The 17,608-nt window shown below is 41.4% G+C and overlaps 1 protein-coding gene across 1 annotated transcript in view; it reads right to left on the bottom strand.

The window, feature by feature from the left end:
* The window catches only part of RELCH (RAB11 binding and LisH domain, coiled-coil and HEAT repeat containing), a 105,434-nt gene that overhangs the window by 29,114 nt on the left and 58,712 nt on the right, over window positions 1-17,608 (bottom strand). The window contains exons 15-22 of the mRNA XM_056854988.1: window positions 12,284-12,448; window positions 11,275-11,422; window positions 9,375-9,531; window positions 8,345-8,468; window positions 5,046-5,094; window positions 4,143-4,222; window positions 2,451-2,557; window positions 1,383-1,482 (exon numbers count right to left, since the gene is read on the bottom strand). Of these exons, the coding sequence (XP_056710966.1) occupies window positions 1,383-1,482; window positions 2,451-2,557; window positions 4,143-4,222; window positions 5,046-5,094; window positions 8,345-8,468; window positions 9,375-9,531; window positions 11,275-11,422; window positions 12,284-12,448 (930 nt within the window). The remainder of the gene's footprint in view (window positions 1-1,382; window positions 1,483-2,450; window positions 2,558-4,142; window positions 4,223-5,045; window positions 5,095-8,344; window positions 8,469-9,374; window positions 9,532-11,274; window positions 11,423-12,283; window positions 12,449-17,608) is intronic.

The raw sequence follows: 17,608 nt of genomic DNA, 5'->3' as shown, positions 1-17,608 counted from the left end.
CAACTCTACTGGTGGTTGTAGCAATGGAGTAGCTGGAGCAGGAATGGCCAAGAGATGGCAGATCTTGGCTTCTCCTTTGGCAGTTGAGGGTTTTTTTTGTCTCAGCAATGGGGATAGACTAACAACATTTTTTTTTTGCCACCTACTTTATAGTTTGGGTTTCCCACCCAAGAATCAGAATACAAGCAGTCTCAGATTTTATTACTAGGAACGTTTTACCATTGTTAAGCAGTATGAATGTCCAATTTATTATTTCACAAGCGATTTATAGAAGACATCTGGTTTAAACACTGAATACAGCACTGAAATGATTTCTTGGAGCCAATGACAACTTTTCAAGCATGCAATGCACCAATCTAATGTTCAAGTCAGAAAGAAGATTTTTTAAAAAGGTCTAAGTGTGCCAGTTACTATGAAGACGTCTTGCAAGTAGGTGCAAGCCAGCAATATTTTTAAAAAAATAAATGAATGCTGGAAAACATATACCCTTATCAAACCCAAACTATATAAACATTCTGCTCCATCACACAGTACACAACCTGTTACAAGGAATTTCAAATGACATAGTGCAACTTTTAAACATACTTATCAGAATCTGCACATATTAAGACATTATAAAGCCCTGGGCATTAACTAATTCTGTCTAGAGGACACTTTCAACCTCCCCCCCCCCCAATTCACCTCCCTTATTAACAAGGGCAGACGCAACCAGAGCTATGACTGAGGGAGTCCTCAGTTCATTCGCTGAGACTTTGCATAGGGCTGTGATACCAAGCCACCATGTGTGAAAAAGAAGAGGAGTTGGTTTTTATATGTCGACTTTCTCTACCACTTAAGGGAGAATCAAACTGGCTCACAATCACCTTCCCTTCCCCTCCCCACAAAAGACACCCTGTGAAGTAGGTGGGGCCAAGAGAGTGTGAGTAGCCCAAGGTCACCCAGCTAGCTTCATGTGTAGGAATGGGGAAACCAGCCCAGTTCACCAGAATAGCCTCCACCGCTCATGTGGAGGAGTGGGAAATCAAACCCGGTTCTCCAGATCAGAGTCCACCGCTCCAAACCACCGCTCTTAACCACTACACCACGCTGGCTCTGCAAGTCACGGGCAGCTTCTTTGCCACAACCGACAGTCCCATGGAAGATGAGGATGCTCCTTGGAGTCCTCCAGCCCAGAGATACTCTCCTGTCCTAGGCACCCCAGAGCCCCCATGGCTGCTTATTGCTTCCCGCTTCTGCAGCTCCACCCTTATGGAGCGTGGGGATGGTGATAACCGGAGGAGCTCTTAGAGGGGCTGGATGTGCCCCCTGGCTTACTAGTTGCCAGGTCCCCAGCTACAAAGCATCTTCGTGTAGTAATTAGGATGTGTCTGATAAGCACTCACCTCAAACATCCTAGCAGCTGTACATCGAACAAGTGCTGAAGTATGAACAACTCCATACCACAATACCGTTAGCAGCAACTCATGGTACGCTGGGTTTGCACTATGAGAACAAAGAAGACAGAGCTGTGAATAGGCAATTGCTATCAATTGATCGCACCTGTTTCCCCTGAACTCCCCCCCCTCCAAAATATTGGTGGGAGTCACACTAGCCATGTGTCAGTCCCTCCTCAATTTTCTGTGAACTCCAAACAACATGCATGCCAGCACATTTCTTGACATTTATCCCTTGTTACCCCTCTTTCCTTTCCCTCTCACTAGCAAGTCTAGCTTGTACGCTCTTGGATAGCCCAGGACAGCTTGTTCAGGTCAGATCTCAGAAGCTACGCAGGGTTGGCCCTGGTTAGTACTTGGATGGGAGACCACCAAGGAATACCGGAGCCACCACGCAGAGGTAGGAAATGGCAAACCACCCCTGTCAGTCGCTTGCCTTGAAAACCCTACGGGTCACCATAAGTCTGTTGCGACTTGACGGCAAAACAACAACGATGCCTCTTGTGGAGACTTGTCTTTTTTGCTTATGTTACTATACTAACTATTCTGTAAATTGATGGCACTAGGCAAATAATTTAGAAATAGCCTGACAAATGGGTCTCTGGAGCATCTGAAGCATGCACATTTCATGTTTCGGAAGATTTTTTTAACTTTAAAAGTTAATGATGCCGTAAGGGGAATCATTGTTGAATTGAAGTTCTTGCAAAGATATGTTGGATATTAACAACAGTTAATATACAACGTATTTTTGCAAGTACTTCAATTCTAGGACAACTTCAAAATATCAGTAGCCTAATAGTTTGCTGAGCCAGCACTTTAAGTACTCTGAATGGGACAGTCAGGGCAACGTCATACGGAAGCCCATGTTATGGTCGTTACAAAGCCATCATTAGAGACTCAGCCGAAAGTGTTTAGGAACAGATTCCTAGCAACCAAGATGCTAAATTCTTACATTTGAACCTGCATGCAAAGCCAGGCATTACAGTAATGTGATTCAAAGAACAAAATGTACTGTACCCCAGTTCCACAAAAGATGCTTTGAGGCTATCAAGAGGAGCATGTGATAATGAAAGCATAGTCATGACGTCTTCTAAAAATCCAACCAACAGTTTACGGTCTTCTTCCTGAAAGCATGTTTCAAAAGGTTTAGTTTTAATTTCACGAACTGCTGTGAGTTGTCTAAAAGGCCAGGGAGATTAACAATTTTGGGGTCCAGATGCTATGCCTCAACCTTTTGGTTGTGTCACTCCCAACATCCACTTTTAGCAATCTGGTAGCTCACTCTTAAGATATCTCAGATCAACTGGGCAGCTCTTAATTGACTAAGACATTAGGAACCAAGAGGGCAGATCCTGTCCACTGCGGAAGAGCAGACAGTGAATCATTAACCCGTTTTTTCTTTAGTAGTGGTTTATATCTCACTCAAAGGGCTTGCTTTATAACACCTCTTGTTGCTAAGTTTCCTGTCTGTTCGCATGATTTTCACCTTTTATTTCTCCCGGCAGGTAGTGATAAGGGAGTTACACTCTCCGTAGTTAAATTATTCTTTCACCTCGTAAAACTAGGAGCTTGTATGTATCATCTAAACCAAGAAATTGAACTTAATTTTAAAAAATAATAATTTGGGACTCTTTTTTTTATTTGCCCATGTGCTTTGGCACACAGGCACTCAGTTTTTTGAACAGGAACCAAGGGTATTAATTCCATTGAGATCAGGAGCCAAACGTACTATGACTTCAGCAGAGATCAGTCACTACAGCCCTTCAGCTGATTTGAAGAGGACAGTAACTTTACAAACCTGGCAAAAGAATACTTCCTTATCCCTGTACACAATCATGATATATTTGCAGACTAGTAAACAGTATTATACTATATGAACAAAGAGGCTGCCTATCATTTTTCTTCCCAGTTATGTCCCTGTGACATTTTTTAGCTTATCAAACAATTATTTCAACTGGGACTCCTTTCCAATATTCCTTGGCCATGTGCGTTCCACACAGGAGATCTGAAAACAATTCTTCCATCACACTGTGCAAGTGGCAGGAGCCAAGATATTTCCAAAGATGCAGAAACGGTGACATTACAAACTCCCCCCACTCACCTAAACAGCTACGAATATCTAGAACAGTTGCACTGTGCCTGCACTGCCTCTCAAAAGCAAACTGAACTGTCCCGCACCAAAGAACGACTACTGCAGCTCACACAACGTCAACACTGGTACAACTCTTTAGTCTAATATTCCTGATTCTTAAAGGGCCAGCAGCATCACTTTACTATGAGGGGAAGGAAGGGCACATTCCAGTGGATCCTGGTTTTTTTATAAGACATCTGTGGCAGGAGAAAGACAGGTGGCCTCTTCCCACTATAATCTGAAAAGTACAAGGCCGCAGGGGTGTCAGTGTTGTACATCCTTTGGGTTCTGAGGAACAAAGCATTCCAAAAGGAAGGCGGGGAGCTTAATCCTTTATCATGAAATAAGGTACAGGTAGTCCATTACACACCAGCCACTATTCATATGCTGACAATGTATACTTAGAGCGGGCTCATAACCACTCAAGGCTGCCCTAGGCTGAACTTGTTAGACTCAGGTGCCTTTAGATTCTGGTTCTTATACTGGCTGCAACAGATCAACACAACCACTCCCTTTACTCAACATATTCTAATTTTTAGAACAAAATGTGCTTTTCGGAATTGAACAGAACTGCTTGCCTGGATATAGCATGTCAGTACGCCCGTTGCATAGATAGGAACCGTGGCTTTTGTTAGCACTCCATTTCCTGCGGTAGTATCTGAATGTAAGGGGGGGGGGGAAGTTGCAGAAGATGTGTTAATATTCTGATCCTGAAAAACAGGAACACATTTGCCTAATTCTATCAAATCAGGGGAGTTCTTTTCTTGAACTATTTTTTGTCAGTAGAAGCACACAGGATAGAGGCACATGGAAATTTCCCCTTGAACATCCAATTCTATGTAATAAACATTTTAAAAGGTTATATGATTATAGCCATTTTGAACGCACAAAGTTGCCTTATACAGTATTGTCCAGTCTGACTGGTAGCAGCTTTCCAAGTTCTTTCAATGACTATCTAATACTTTTAAAAACATCTAATTTAGCAATGTTCAGATGTCCAAGTGAGAGCCAGTGAGGTGTAGTGGTTAGAGTATCAGACCAGGATCTGGGAGACTTATGAGTTCACTAACGCTCCCTCTGGGTTTGGAAACAGGGCCACTTCACACATTACTTTGGCTTCTCTGTGCATATTACTCATGCTTTGGAAAGCATATGTTCAGTTTTTAATATGTACACATGTCAATGCCAAAATCATGAGGGATAAAGCAGCCCATAATTTATCCACTGAGGAGATCTTATGATTACAGAAGTAAACACAATGAAAAAAAAGTCGTAATATCATAGAACACACATACTTATTCAGGCAATTTGTCTTACTTTTTATGTATATTCTATGTAAAGTCAGTTTAACAACCCGAACAAAAAACAAATCCTCTCCTATGAAAAATACCTCCAAAAGCTAGTTTGCAATGGATTTAGAGCTTTGTCACCAGTTTAGGGTTGTTTTTAAAAAGAAAATCTGAAATAAGACTACTACTCACCAACATTCTCCTCAGAGAGCCTTAAGATTTCCTGGAATTGTGGTTTGACCTAAAAATGGAATATAAGACACTACTTCAGATATGATACAAGTTTTAAGATGTTAATGGCATTTGGAGGCTTTTATATAAAATAAAGTTTTTCGTGTACAACTCTGGAAACAGGATGAAATTAAAAATGGAAGGGAAACAAAGAAAAATGTAATGTGCTTTGCTGGGGGGAGAGGAGCAATTTCTGACCTTTACTATAAAAAGTGTCCGTAGAAATTGATGTACCTTGGAAAGAAACTTGTGATGTCTAAACATCTCTTAAAGATACCGTTTTATTTGTGCCAACGAAGCCAAAAAATGCACAGTGATAGTATTATTAAGCCTAAAGGAAATGTTTATATGCATTCCTAAAAGTCTGCAAGCACTGGAGTGGATCTAACCATCCTTCAAACGGTCTTCCTCTAGCTTAAGTGGCCACTTCAGTTGGAGGAAGTCTGTAAACTGGAGCCAACAGGAAAGGCAGGGTATAACTATTTAAACAAACTCACACTGCTCAGTGGAGTGGTAGGGTCCATCCCACTGTCAACATGGCATGTACTTTCTGATAGGTACATCATAATATTTTTTACATTACCACGGACACTGTTGGCAGGTTCTCTTAAAGATTACTGGTGGTTGGTTCTTGTAGGTTATCCGGGCTGTGTAACCGTGGTCTTGGAATTTTCTTTCCTGACGTTTCGCCAGCAACAAACGTTGCTGGCGAAACGTCAGGAAAGAAAATTCCAAGACCACGGTTACACAGCCCGGATAACCTACAAGAACCAATGAACTCTGACCGTGAAAGCCTTCGACAATATTACTGGTGGTGCTTGTTTTAATTCTGTTGCTTTTAGATATGTTTCTGTACAATTTTATACTCAACCTTGGGCCTAAGTTATGGGGAAGAAAGCCAGACTTATAAATGATTTTAAATGAATGCAGAAGCAAAGTTGAAGCCCCTGCTGACTGGGACTGGAAACAGTCCCAGTTTTCAACAGGATCATCTGAGGCAAGCATGTCACCACCACCCAAGTGCTAGGTTCAGGTAGCAGGAGCGTATACAGCAGCACCTTTATGGCAGCCGGTGTGGTACAGTGGTTAGAGTGCGGAACTAGGACTGGGAGAGCCAGGTACAAATTCCCACTTGGGCCAGTCACAGTCAACCTAGCCCACCTCACAGTATTGCTGTGAGGGTAAAATGGAGGAGAGAACAATGGGAGTCACTCTGGGTCCTGTCTGGGCACAAAGTCAGGGTGTCAATGAAGTAAATAAATAAATAAATCCGCCCCAGGAACCTTTCCTTAGAAATCTGCCAACAGATCACATATATACTTTGGAAGAACCAGAGAACAGTTTTTTCTGATGTTTAGTTGTAACGATGGCGGCATGAATTAAACTGCTTCTGTGGAAGAAGGTGATTTTCCAGTATATTTGTACAGCTGCATTTGTTGGATTTTAACTACACAATCTGCATTGTCTGCAGGGCTGGCTCCCAAACTATCACCTCTCATTGGCTACCACCCCACCAATGGTAAATGAGAAAGTGGTAATGAGCAGCTTCCTTAAATAGGCTTGTCGTTCTTAATGGAACAATCTTTTGCAAGTTGGTGCAATCCAGGAAGAAAGAGCAACTCCACTGTCTGGCCACTGGCTTGATGATAGGAATTCTGAATTCTGCCACGACCACGTGTGGCAGATGTGATGATCCACATGCCTGTCAACCCTTACAATTTGCCAATAAAAGCACAGTGGCTAGGGGGATGACAATTTGTGTGGGTGGAAAAGAAATCTGGTCAATTGACCAGTCCAGTATTGCCAAATATTTTCAAACATTAAGGAGCTATTATGAAGCACTTATGTTCACTTTTAAAAATGTGTAATGAATTAACATAAATTTTAACAATGTTATGGAAGTGAATGGTTTCTTAAACCATTTTGTCTGGATTTTATCCAGGACAGCTAGGGTCAGTCTAGAATAACAATAAAAAAATGAAATAAGCTAACAGCAGCAATTAAAAAACTGCAATTGTGCTACGTAGACAGAAAACTAATTCTTCTTCAAGCCGATCAGGCCCCAAGCAGGCAGCTGCCCCAGATGACCCCCCCCCCCACCGCATGGGCAAGCAGGCAGGCATCCAAGCAGTGGCACACTTGCCACCTGGTGACACAGGATGGTCTGTTGCACCAGCCGGGTGTAGCTGTCCAGCCTCATTCCAGAGTTACTCCTGCTCTGCATGGTCAGGGCTGGATTCTACAGCTAGCTCCTGCTACCTCTGCCTACAGAGGTGAAATGAGGACAAACTGGCTAAGAACTCGCCCCCAACTGTGCATTCTGGCCCTGCCCCCTTTAGCCCCTCCATTGTCACCACTTCCGCCCCCAGCCCTCTTGTAGTACAGAGGGAATACATTTTTCCATGGCCCAGATGGGAAAGGGTTAACATAGTTTCTTGGGCGGTCCTAGCAGCTCCATAGCTAATGACTCTTCTTCAAGGGGGGGAAAGGTTCCTTTTCTTGGCAAAACAAACTCACATCTGCCTTGAAGAGAGACTATTCCTGTCCGCGGGAGGGGGCGGATCACCAGTCTTAGATCCTTCTGAGCTAGAGATCTGCCAGGACCCACGAAGGGCCAGACCAAATGATTTCGGGGGCCTTAAACGGCCCCCAGGCCTGATGTTCCCCACCCCAGTTTTAAAAGATAAGCTGTTCACCTACGCAATGCATTTACAGAATATCTGACCAGTCAAATGACCAGCAATTCACTGGTCAACTGACAGATACTTGACTGGTGTGCCAGTCTTAGTGATGGCAGAAGGAAAGCTGCTGTTGCCCTGTTCACATGGACAGGCTGGAGATGGGCTATTGTGCCAAAATTTGTCCATGTTTGCTGCTTGAAGTCACGGTGTTACCCTACTTGATGTGGCTGAGTCAGTTCTGATTATTTGCCCCAAGTGTGCAAGACTGGGCAGGATTAAAATTTAAATAAATTGCCTAACTAAATCTACAGAGTTTTCCAAGCATTTATGTAAATTTAAAAAGTTAAAAACTGATTGGGGGACATTCTTGACTGTTACTTATCCTAAAGGGTAAGATTCACCCCATTTCCATATAAACAGAAAAATCCTGCTACAGCAAAGATCCCTTCCCAATTACAATCCTATGGTTGAGTGCTTTAAAAAAAAATCTTAGCACTCTATTTATTTGCCTATATTAATAGAGTGTCTAATAAAGCATTCCTCCATTTTGTAATCTGGTCCAGACATGGATGCACTTACCTTTGTATTTGTGAAGATTTTTCCAAATGTTCTGCAGAGCCGCCAGAAGAACCTTGAGAATTCATGTACGCAGGCTGTTGAGGCCACATTAATTTTGCCAACTATTTCTATAAGCTGCGGCAACCTAAAAGAAACAAGTAGCACCAGATTTATTTATTTTTAATCACTGCTTTGGTAGGTTTTCAAGTACTGTATCTAAACATTCACACATCTTTCATGAAAAACCCATTAATTTAGGTCTTCTGGCTCAATATATTTAATAGTGCTAATATAAAACAGCCCTGACTTGGATAGCTCCAGGCTAGCCTGATCTCATCAGATCTCAGAAGTTAAACAGGTTCGGCCCTGGCAAGTATTAAGATGGGAGACCTCCAAGGAATACCAAGGTCGTGATGTAGAGACAGGCAATGGCAAACCACCTCTGAACTGTCTCTTGCCTTGAAAATCCTATTGGGTCGCCTAAGTCAGCTGTGACTTGATGGCACAAAAAACGAACAAAAAAACCTGCCTTGACCTGGATAGCTCCAGGCTAGCTTGATCTCGTCAATCTCAGAAGCTAAGCAGGGTCAACCCTGGCAAGTATTAGGATGGGAGACCTTCAAGGAATACCAGGGTAGTGACGTGGAGGCAGGCAAGGACAAATGTCTCTTTTCTTGAAAACCCCATCAGGGGTTGCCATGATTCACATGCGACTTGGCAGCAAGGGGGGGAGGGAAAGCAAAATGATTGCTGTTCATGCTTTTGGAGATAACAAATTACAATAACACAGGTTATGGGAGACTGAGATGCTCTATTCACAGTTAAAGATTACACTCAATATTCTCAAAGGTAACAATACTGGGCTACTCTCAATCACCATCCAAAGCCGCATTGTGAAGTAAGCTATGTGGTCAGTTTTGACTGTAAAAAAAAAAATAGCACCAAGTATTATTGTTTTTGCAAAGGAAGGTATCAGAGTGAGAGAGAAAAAGCTTCCTTACTCTGTGTAATTATTCAGAGGAATTAAGTGGGGCAAACAAGAAGAACTCACAGCTGATTAACAACCCACAGTAAGGTATCCCAGCCTGTGGTACCCTCGTGCTCTAGCTGGTAATCATAGAGCTGCAACAGAACTGCCAGCTGTTCACGGCTTCCAATTATAGTGGCCACATCCTGAAGAGGTGAGACAGGCCTTGGGAACCTGGTCACTGGAAGGAGACAACAACCACAGCCCAAGGTTAAAAAATACCAATTTTTCAGTGACCCATCAGCTATTAAGAAAACTGTCAATACTGACATCTATAAAGGCTTTCACCTAATGAAGTACCTAGAAAAATACTACTAGAACAGCACTACCCAAAATTGATTTAATCAAAGGTACAGGACAAGAGGATTTAAGCCTCTTAGGAAGCTGGTTAGAATAGGACTGGACCCACAGGTCGTGTCTCAGATGGGATACAAACAGGCTAAGAGTCTAATTAAACAGAGGATCTGGGACATAGAAGGACAGGAGGATGTGGGGAGGTGTCCAGCCTTCATATCAACAGAATAACAGGTACAAAGTGGCCCCAGCATCCTATCTGTTTCAGTTGGAAGGAGGAAGCCAGAGGAGAGCATTTACTTTAGCACACGTCCAGGCTCTCCCTTCGGCTATGTTGGAGGGCCGTTTTAAGAAGATTCCAATATCAGAGAGACTCTGCCCCTGTGGGTCAGGGGAGCTGGAATCAGTGGCACATGTTTTATTTGGTTGTCCCTGGTATAATGAGGCTCGTGTCCCACTCATTTTTCCCCTAATAAAAGGTGTCACAGGGGGTACCGCAAGCAGATTTATTGCAGATGTTGTTATTGGGGGAAAACAAGCAGGTTACATCCTCCACTGCCAAGTTCTGTGCAGTAGCAATTAAAATTCGTCAATCTAAGAGTATTCCTAAAGAGTGTAAGGATTAACCTCAAAAGGGCGTCCATCGGTTATGTAATTATGTATTCAGACCATTTAGGACTGAGTTCCCAGAAAGAAGGATTATGTTGTAACAGAATATAGTACATATATGAGTATATTTGCCAGTTGAACTAACCATATGTATTTTTCTGGCAAGGCCATAATAAAGTGTTTGTTTGTTTGATTTAAGCCGATTTAGCCTGAGAGATTTAAAGCAAAACTTATCTGGCCTAATCTGGTGAACTGGGTTGGTTCGATTCCCCACTCCTCCACATGAAGTCTGCTGGGAGACCTTGGGCTAGTCACAGTTCTCTCTGAACTCTCTCAGCCCACGAGGAGGCAGAAAATGGCAAACCGCTTCCTAACGTCTCTTAAGAACATAAGAAAGGCCCTGCTGGATCAGACCAAGGCCCATCAAGTCCAGCAGACTGTTCACACAGTGGCCAACCAGGTGCCTTTAGGAAGCCACAAACAAGACGACTGCAGCAGCACCATCCTGCCTGTGTTCCACCACACCCAAAATAATAGGCATGCTCCTCCGATACTAGAGAGAATAGGTATGCAGCATGACCAGTATCCATTCTAACTAATAACCATGAATACCCCTCTCCTCCATGAATATGTCCACTCCCCTCTTAAAACCCTCCAAGCTGGCAGCCATGACCACATCCTGGGGCAGGGAGTTCCACAATTTAACTATGCGTTGTGTGAAAAAATATTTCCTTTTATCTGTTTTGAATCTCTCGCTCTCCAGCTTTAGCAGATGACCCCATGTTCTAGTATTATGGGAGAGGGAGAAAAACTTCTCCCTGACCACTGTCTCTTGCCTTGAAAACCCTACGGGGTCGCCATAAGTCAGCTGTGACTTGACAGCAGTTTCCCCCACCAGGTAACTCTAGCCTATCTAGAAGACTGCCTGTAGTAATGTAATTTTACATTTATTCATAGAAAAATACCTGTACCCAATTTCTAAATAAAGAATCCCTGGGGGGGAAAAAGAAGAAGTGTGTACCTTCGATCTGTGGGACTTCACCCTGAAGCTTTGCTTTGCTGGTGAAAGGCGCATTCTGTAGCACCAGAGCAAAAAGTGAAGGAATCAAAGACTGCAATGCAGAAAGGTACATATGGAGCTTGTGTTCATCCAGCCCGTGCTCTCCTTCCTGAAACACAAAGCAGGACAAGCTCAAGCTTTGCTCTTTTGCTACCACCAGAGCCTTTTCATCTCCCATAATCTATTGGAAAGGAAACCATGCAGAGAGAGATGAAACTAAAAACAAAACAGGTTTGACATTGAGATTTTGGAGAAGCAACCCCCTATGCTAACTCAACCACTGATCAGAAAATCATCAATCCATTTTTTACTCCTTTCTAAAAAAACCTTTCCATGAAAGATTAGATGTTATAAAACACTGGGCACAGTCCAGATGAAATTAAGCAATTTTAATTCTCATTTATTACTAAATCAGAAAATGCAAACATGTAAGCTTATCTTTCTCGATGAGTCTTGAAAGTGCTTAACTCTGTCTGGATGACATCCATTGTTATTACTATATCTATGATGGTATGCAACCCCTTCCTCTGAAATCTAGAATTGGTTTCTGATCTCTGCAGTGACTGGTTACTGTGGAGTACAGGTCACCAACATTTACGAAATAAATTTATCATAAATTCCAGTGTACAACACGTCCAAGAGAAACTGAATGATCAAGCTCCAGTTAATTTAGAAGCTTTCAAATGTATTCTCTCAAGTCATCATAAACTAAAGATATTTTAGGTTCTTAGCTAGGCACGTTTATGTAAAGGCAGAAAATGCAGTTGTTGGCTTATTCTTGTAAGGCATATAGATTACTGAACGGCAACAAACAAAACACCCTGCAAAAGACAGTGCTGCGTGTAAGAATCTCTAACAGTACCAGTAAGTAGTCAACACACCCAAAAATCAGACTGTCTATATGAATTACAACATGCATGCGCGTCTCAGATGTACTGTCAAAAGTCTGAAAGACTGTGTCAATACTTACCCTGAGTAGTTTTTCAATTTTACTAAGCAATATAGGTATAAGATGGGACTGCAAATTTTCCAGTTCAGTAGTCCAGGCAGCATAGGCAGGCAAGAACACCTGATGAGTTGCACTAACTACACGTTCGGAGGGATCACCCAAAGCTGAGAGTAGTAGTTCAAAACCCTGGTAACACAGAACAGCCTCATTTGGCAACATTCAGTTACTTGGCTTAAGTATACTAGCGATTCCCCCAATAAGCAAAAATACAATGTGTTTGCTGGCAGGGAGTTTCCAAACAGTTACCCTTAAACACTTAATTGCTCAAAAGCTCATTCATTCTGACAATTTCATGGGCTTGACAAGTAGTATGAGGGGTATCATATCTCTTCTTCAGTTCACCTTGGAAAAGGATGTTGGGCAAGGAGGATGGTTTTAGATTATGGGATAACTGGACAGGGGAGGATTAGCAGCCACAAGGATCAGAGAACCTGCTATGGCCTTCATGTGATCAAGGAGGCTAATGAGCAGAGGGGGAGTTTTCTATTGGAAAAAAAGATACAGGGCTGGAAAAAAGCCCACATGACTGTGTGTGTAAAGTGCCGTCAAGTCGCAACCGACTTATGGCGACCCCTTATGGGGTTTTCAAGGCAAGAGACTAACAGAGGTGGTTTTCAGTGCCTTCCTCTGCACAGCAACCCTGGTATTCTTTGGTGGTCTCCCATCCAAATACTAACTAGGGCTGACCCTGCTTAGCTTCTGAGATCTGACAAGATCAGGCTAGCCTGGACCATCCAGGTCAGGGCCCCACATGACTACAAACCACATTTTTACATCTAAAAAACCTGAAATATTTCTGTCAGGGTAGTTTGCTTTAAATCACTAGTCAGTAAGACTACATTTCTACATAAAGACTCATTCTTGCAGGTATAATCTTAATATTAGCAACCAGATGAAGGTTTCATTTTTAGAATAACTTTTCAGATTAGTTTTACAGTTATATCAAAACATTACTGATTTGGTTATACTATGAGAAATATATCGCTAGATAACTATTATTGTGAAGTGAACCATCTCCAGTTTCATTCTGGCCACTAGGTCTTGCATTTATTTGTCGCAGTGTTTGCATTTTGCACGCATGCCTGCCTTACCCATAAGTAGAGGAATTTCATTAAAATATTACCAAACTGGATGTCTTTTATGGCTGGCTGCCATTATAGATTTTCTCCTCCAGGGAGAGAATAATATGGTAAACCTCAGGCTGTACCCACAAAAATCCCAAGACTTGTGGAGAGTTCTGCTCAAAAGGTTTCCCTTCCATTTTTACTGCTTGCCCCTTCCTCTTCACCCCTTGTGCTGATCTATTCCACTCCAAACATTCTTCTATTCATTGAACTTCTTGAAACTTAAGGGGTTGATTCTGTATACATAGATTTGCAAAGGAACAATGGGATTAAGGTCTTTTCCTCAACTTTGTATGTTTGTTTTGTAATATGAAGAGGCACCTTATCTCTGCAGACAAAATTCACAGTTTTGAGAATTGCAAAACCAGGCATCTGATAATATCTTCTAGATACAAAAACTGCCCAAAATAATCTTACAGAAACCTCTGCAAGAGCATGATATTGTGAAATTAAATAATGCAAGTAGCCTCATGCCACATAATTAAAACCAAACCCAAATTTAATGATGAACAACCTTTGGACTATAATGTACCTTAAATAGAACTCTAGATTTTTTTCCTCAAAAAGCATTTTATTTAAAAAATCTGACTTAATTTTTAAAAATCCAATTTTTGTCCACCCTGTTCTCTGTGATAGGGAGTGCACTCATCGGAATGAGAAAAGTAAAAGAATCTAGGAAATTTTATTCTTTAGATTTTGAGCTTCACCTGCTTTAAGACTTCAGGATAAAAAAAGGACAGAAGACCCATTTCAAATGTGTTCAAAACATGATGAATACTGAATGCAAAAGTCTGCGACCGATGGAAGAGGCTCTCTGGTAAGAGTCAAATGTCACCTTTAAGTCCATAAAGACTACAACAAAAGCACACCTTTTGGGCAGGCTGTATATTTCTCTGCCAGGTGGATATGAATACTGGGTATATATTACAAAAAAAAAAAAATCACAATCCACTGAATATCTGGAAAAGCATCCTAGGTTCCCAAGACGTTAGGTAAAAATAATCAGATCACTAGCCACCAGCGCAGAACAAACAACAGTAGTTAGCCATTTTACAGAATATCCCCCCCCCCCAGTCTTATTGCTTTCTTGGTGCTAAACTGGCAAAGAATTTTCAGAACTGATTCATCTGTCTCACAGAACTGTCACAAGCACTAATACAATGAATTCTGAATTTTTTTTGTTAAGGTAGAGTATACCAGCAGCTACAGGCTGAACTTGGATTACCCTCAATTAGAGCCTGTAACGGTCTCTGACATAACTATGGTATTCTGTGAACATGTGCAGGATTAATTCCATATAGAGCTAGTACACATCATGCAAACTGAGCCACTGCAGAGGTTTGTGTAATGTATAATGAAAGTCTGTGTAATGCTGACAGGCTGATGGAATACTCTCAAGGTCAGCTCTATCAAGAGCTATCTAATAAAGTCTCTCTAGTCCTTGCCCTTGAAGGGGCAAAGCAGAACACCTTTCCTTATTTATCAATAAGATGTGACCAAAATCACCTTTCTGACTCAGCTGCCAGATGTCAGAATCACAAAAGCAGGACACTTTTGTCTTAAGATATCTTAATGTACTAAGAGTGCATTAATAGCTGAATCTGTGCTTATTATAGCTTAAAGGCATTAAAGTTCTCTCAAAGATATGAGTAATATGCTTTCTTGTCTTCTGTAATCTGCCTAAGGCTGTCAGTTACTAACATATGTTCAGAAAGTGACAATGTAAACAATTGTGTTTTATGAGTTATTTAGTTAAACATTGTGCTACAGATTTCTAAGTAGTCTCATTTAATGCGTATTGTCCTAACGAAGGGGATGGTATACAAATTATGTATATAACGTGATCATGTAACTTAGAAATAAGTGTTTATACTTTAAGCAAACTGGACTGAAAGGAAAGACCATATATGGTCATAAAGAGCTGAGCAGCTGCTAGTAAGCCATTTCTGCACTGCACATCATATCAGACAAAGGGAATAAAAGGTATCCCTCTTGATGGATAAGAAAGAGGAGATAAAGGATCTCTCTTCACTCTTAATGAGTTTAGAAATGGTATAAATACAGCCACAGTACAGCCAGCACTTCAGAGTGTTATTGCTGGCAGACTGCAGCTGTCTGAAGTAACATTTCTCCATCTCAGAGGCCTGAGATGTAAAACATTGAGACTCTAATCCTTGCGTGGACAGCAGTTCTCTGAGGTATCTTGAAGTATCAAGATCTGGATATTTCAACATATCTTACTTACAGTCTTCTTGTGAGACTGCTCTATTCCTAGAAGAGGATAGAGACCCTTAGAATTCCTATTCTTTGAATGGGAACCTAAGTGCAGTGATCTTTCCATATATTGGAACACTGAGAGTCCATTGGATTTATGGATTCTTACAAACTAAACCTATTTGGCTTGCCAATGCTAAAGAGCATCCTGAACACAGGCTAGCTAATAGCTAGACCTCTGAGATAGCATCAGAAGGTCCTCTACTTAACAGAGGGACTTCTGAACCTCTTCAGAGCAAGAAACCAGAGATGTTCCTGAAGGGAAAGGAGACTCTCTGTACTCTGTGAGATATGCACAATGCTGATACATTGTACAGCACATACACAGATTGGCACAGCCAACGAGACTTTAAACAGCTTTAAGCTAACACATAGTATTTATATATTCAGCATTGCTGTCTAAAACTAGAAAGAATATGCATAGCATGTACATAGACAATGCCTGATCTTAATGATGATCAGTTAGGAATATTAATAGAAGTCTTTAAAGGATTCAAGACTTAGAAGATATAGTTACTATGGGATAACTTCATATGTTCTCATAGAGCTTAGATTCTTAGAGGACTACAGATGACACAGCACGGTATAGTGTGTCTTCTGTACTGAAATATTATGATGTTTTGAATGATTTAAGTTAGGATGCTTCTAACCAAATCTTTTCCCAAAGAATTAACCATATTTTGACAGGATTTCTGTAACCTTATATTCTGAATGAAAGTGCACTGCACTAAGGATACTTTATGAGTATATTCTGACTAAGATACTCCTTTATGGAGGCATAGAGTGTGAATGATTACTTGCTACATAAACATGTTTAAGACTAATGATGTCTAGCCTTATATGATATTTTAAGGCTTTGCAACCAAAAAGCATATATTATATAATGTAAATAAATGTGTTTTTTATACTTCTACTCTTGTCCAGTATTATAAATTTATTGGAGTGTTCAAGAGATGTTCTAGGAACCATAGCAAGTTTCTAGGAACCGTTGATTCCGGTCTAGTGTTGTCTCGCTGAATAAGATAACATATCCCTTCTCAGGAAGGGATCCTTTCTAAGAGTGTAGGCACTTAACGGCCCGAACCGCGACAAGCTCACACTTACACCACCCTATTCAGATTCTGGAGAAAGCACAGGAATCTTTGTATCAGTCTTCTTTTAGGGCAAAGCATTGTGCTACTGCACTCAGATGCTGCCTGCTGGCTTCAACAATATTCCTTGCTGGTATTCCCTAGTGGAGGATTTTCTGGGTGCCCCCCTGGCCAGGTTTCAATATATGAGATTGGATCTTTAAGATTAATGCTACGCTGGACAGAAATACAATCTCTCACTCTAGATTCATTCCCTGGTACAAATGATTTAAAAGGACCATGGCAGAGCTTCTTATCTGTCCAATATTATTTTCCCCAATCTTAGAACAGCTTTAATATTAGTGTGATTTCAAACTATGCTTTCTGCCATTTTAGCAGGTTGTTACACAGAAACATTGACCGTAGCTTACCTGTGTATTCATGGAGCCTTGGTCCCAGACTTTCTACATTATATTTTGTTTTGCCCTTTGTATACCCACAAGAGTTTAGATGGCCGTCAGCAATGCTGATTCTGTGACCTTAGGCAGATGATGAGAGGGAGGGCATCTTGGCCATCTTCTGGTCACTAGGGGTGTGGAGGGGGGCGGTAGTTGTGAATTTCCTGCATTGTGCAGGGGGTTGGACTTGATGGCCCTGGTGGTCCCTTCCAACTCTATGATTCTAAACAGAGTACAGAAATACATTTCCTGCTGATATTCTAAAGGGTATAAACTCTTCTCCTGTGGAGGAGAAACAAATTTTCCTTCTTTCTGATTTGGATCAGTATGTTGCTAATAGAGTGGTACAATTCACCTTGG

This window comes from Euleptes europaea, chromosome 8 (genome assembly GCF_029931775.1).
Source record: "Euleptes europaea isolate rEulEur1 chromosome 8, rEulEur1.hap1, whole genome shotgun sequence".
Classification (NCBI taxonomy): domain Eukaryota; kingdom Metazoa; phylum Chordata; class Lepidosauria; order Squamata; family Sphaerodactylidae; genus Euleptes; species Euleptes europaea.
The sequence above is the reverse complement of the archived record's forward strand: the minus strand, read 5'-3'. Positions and strand labels throughout refer to the sequence as shown.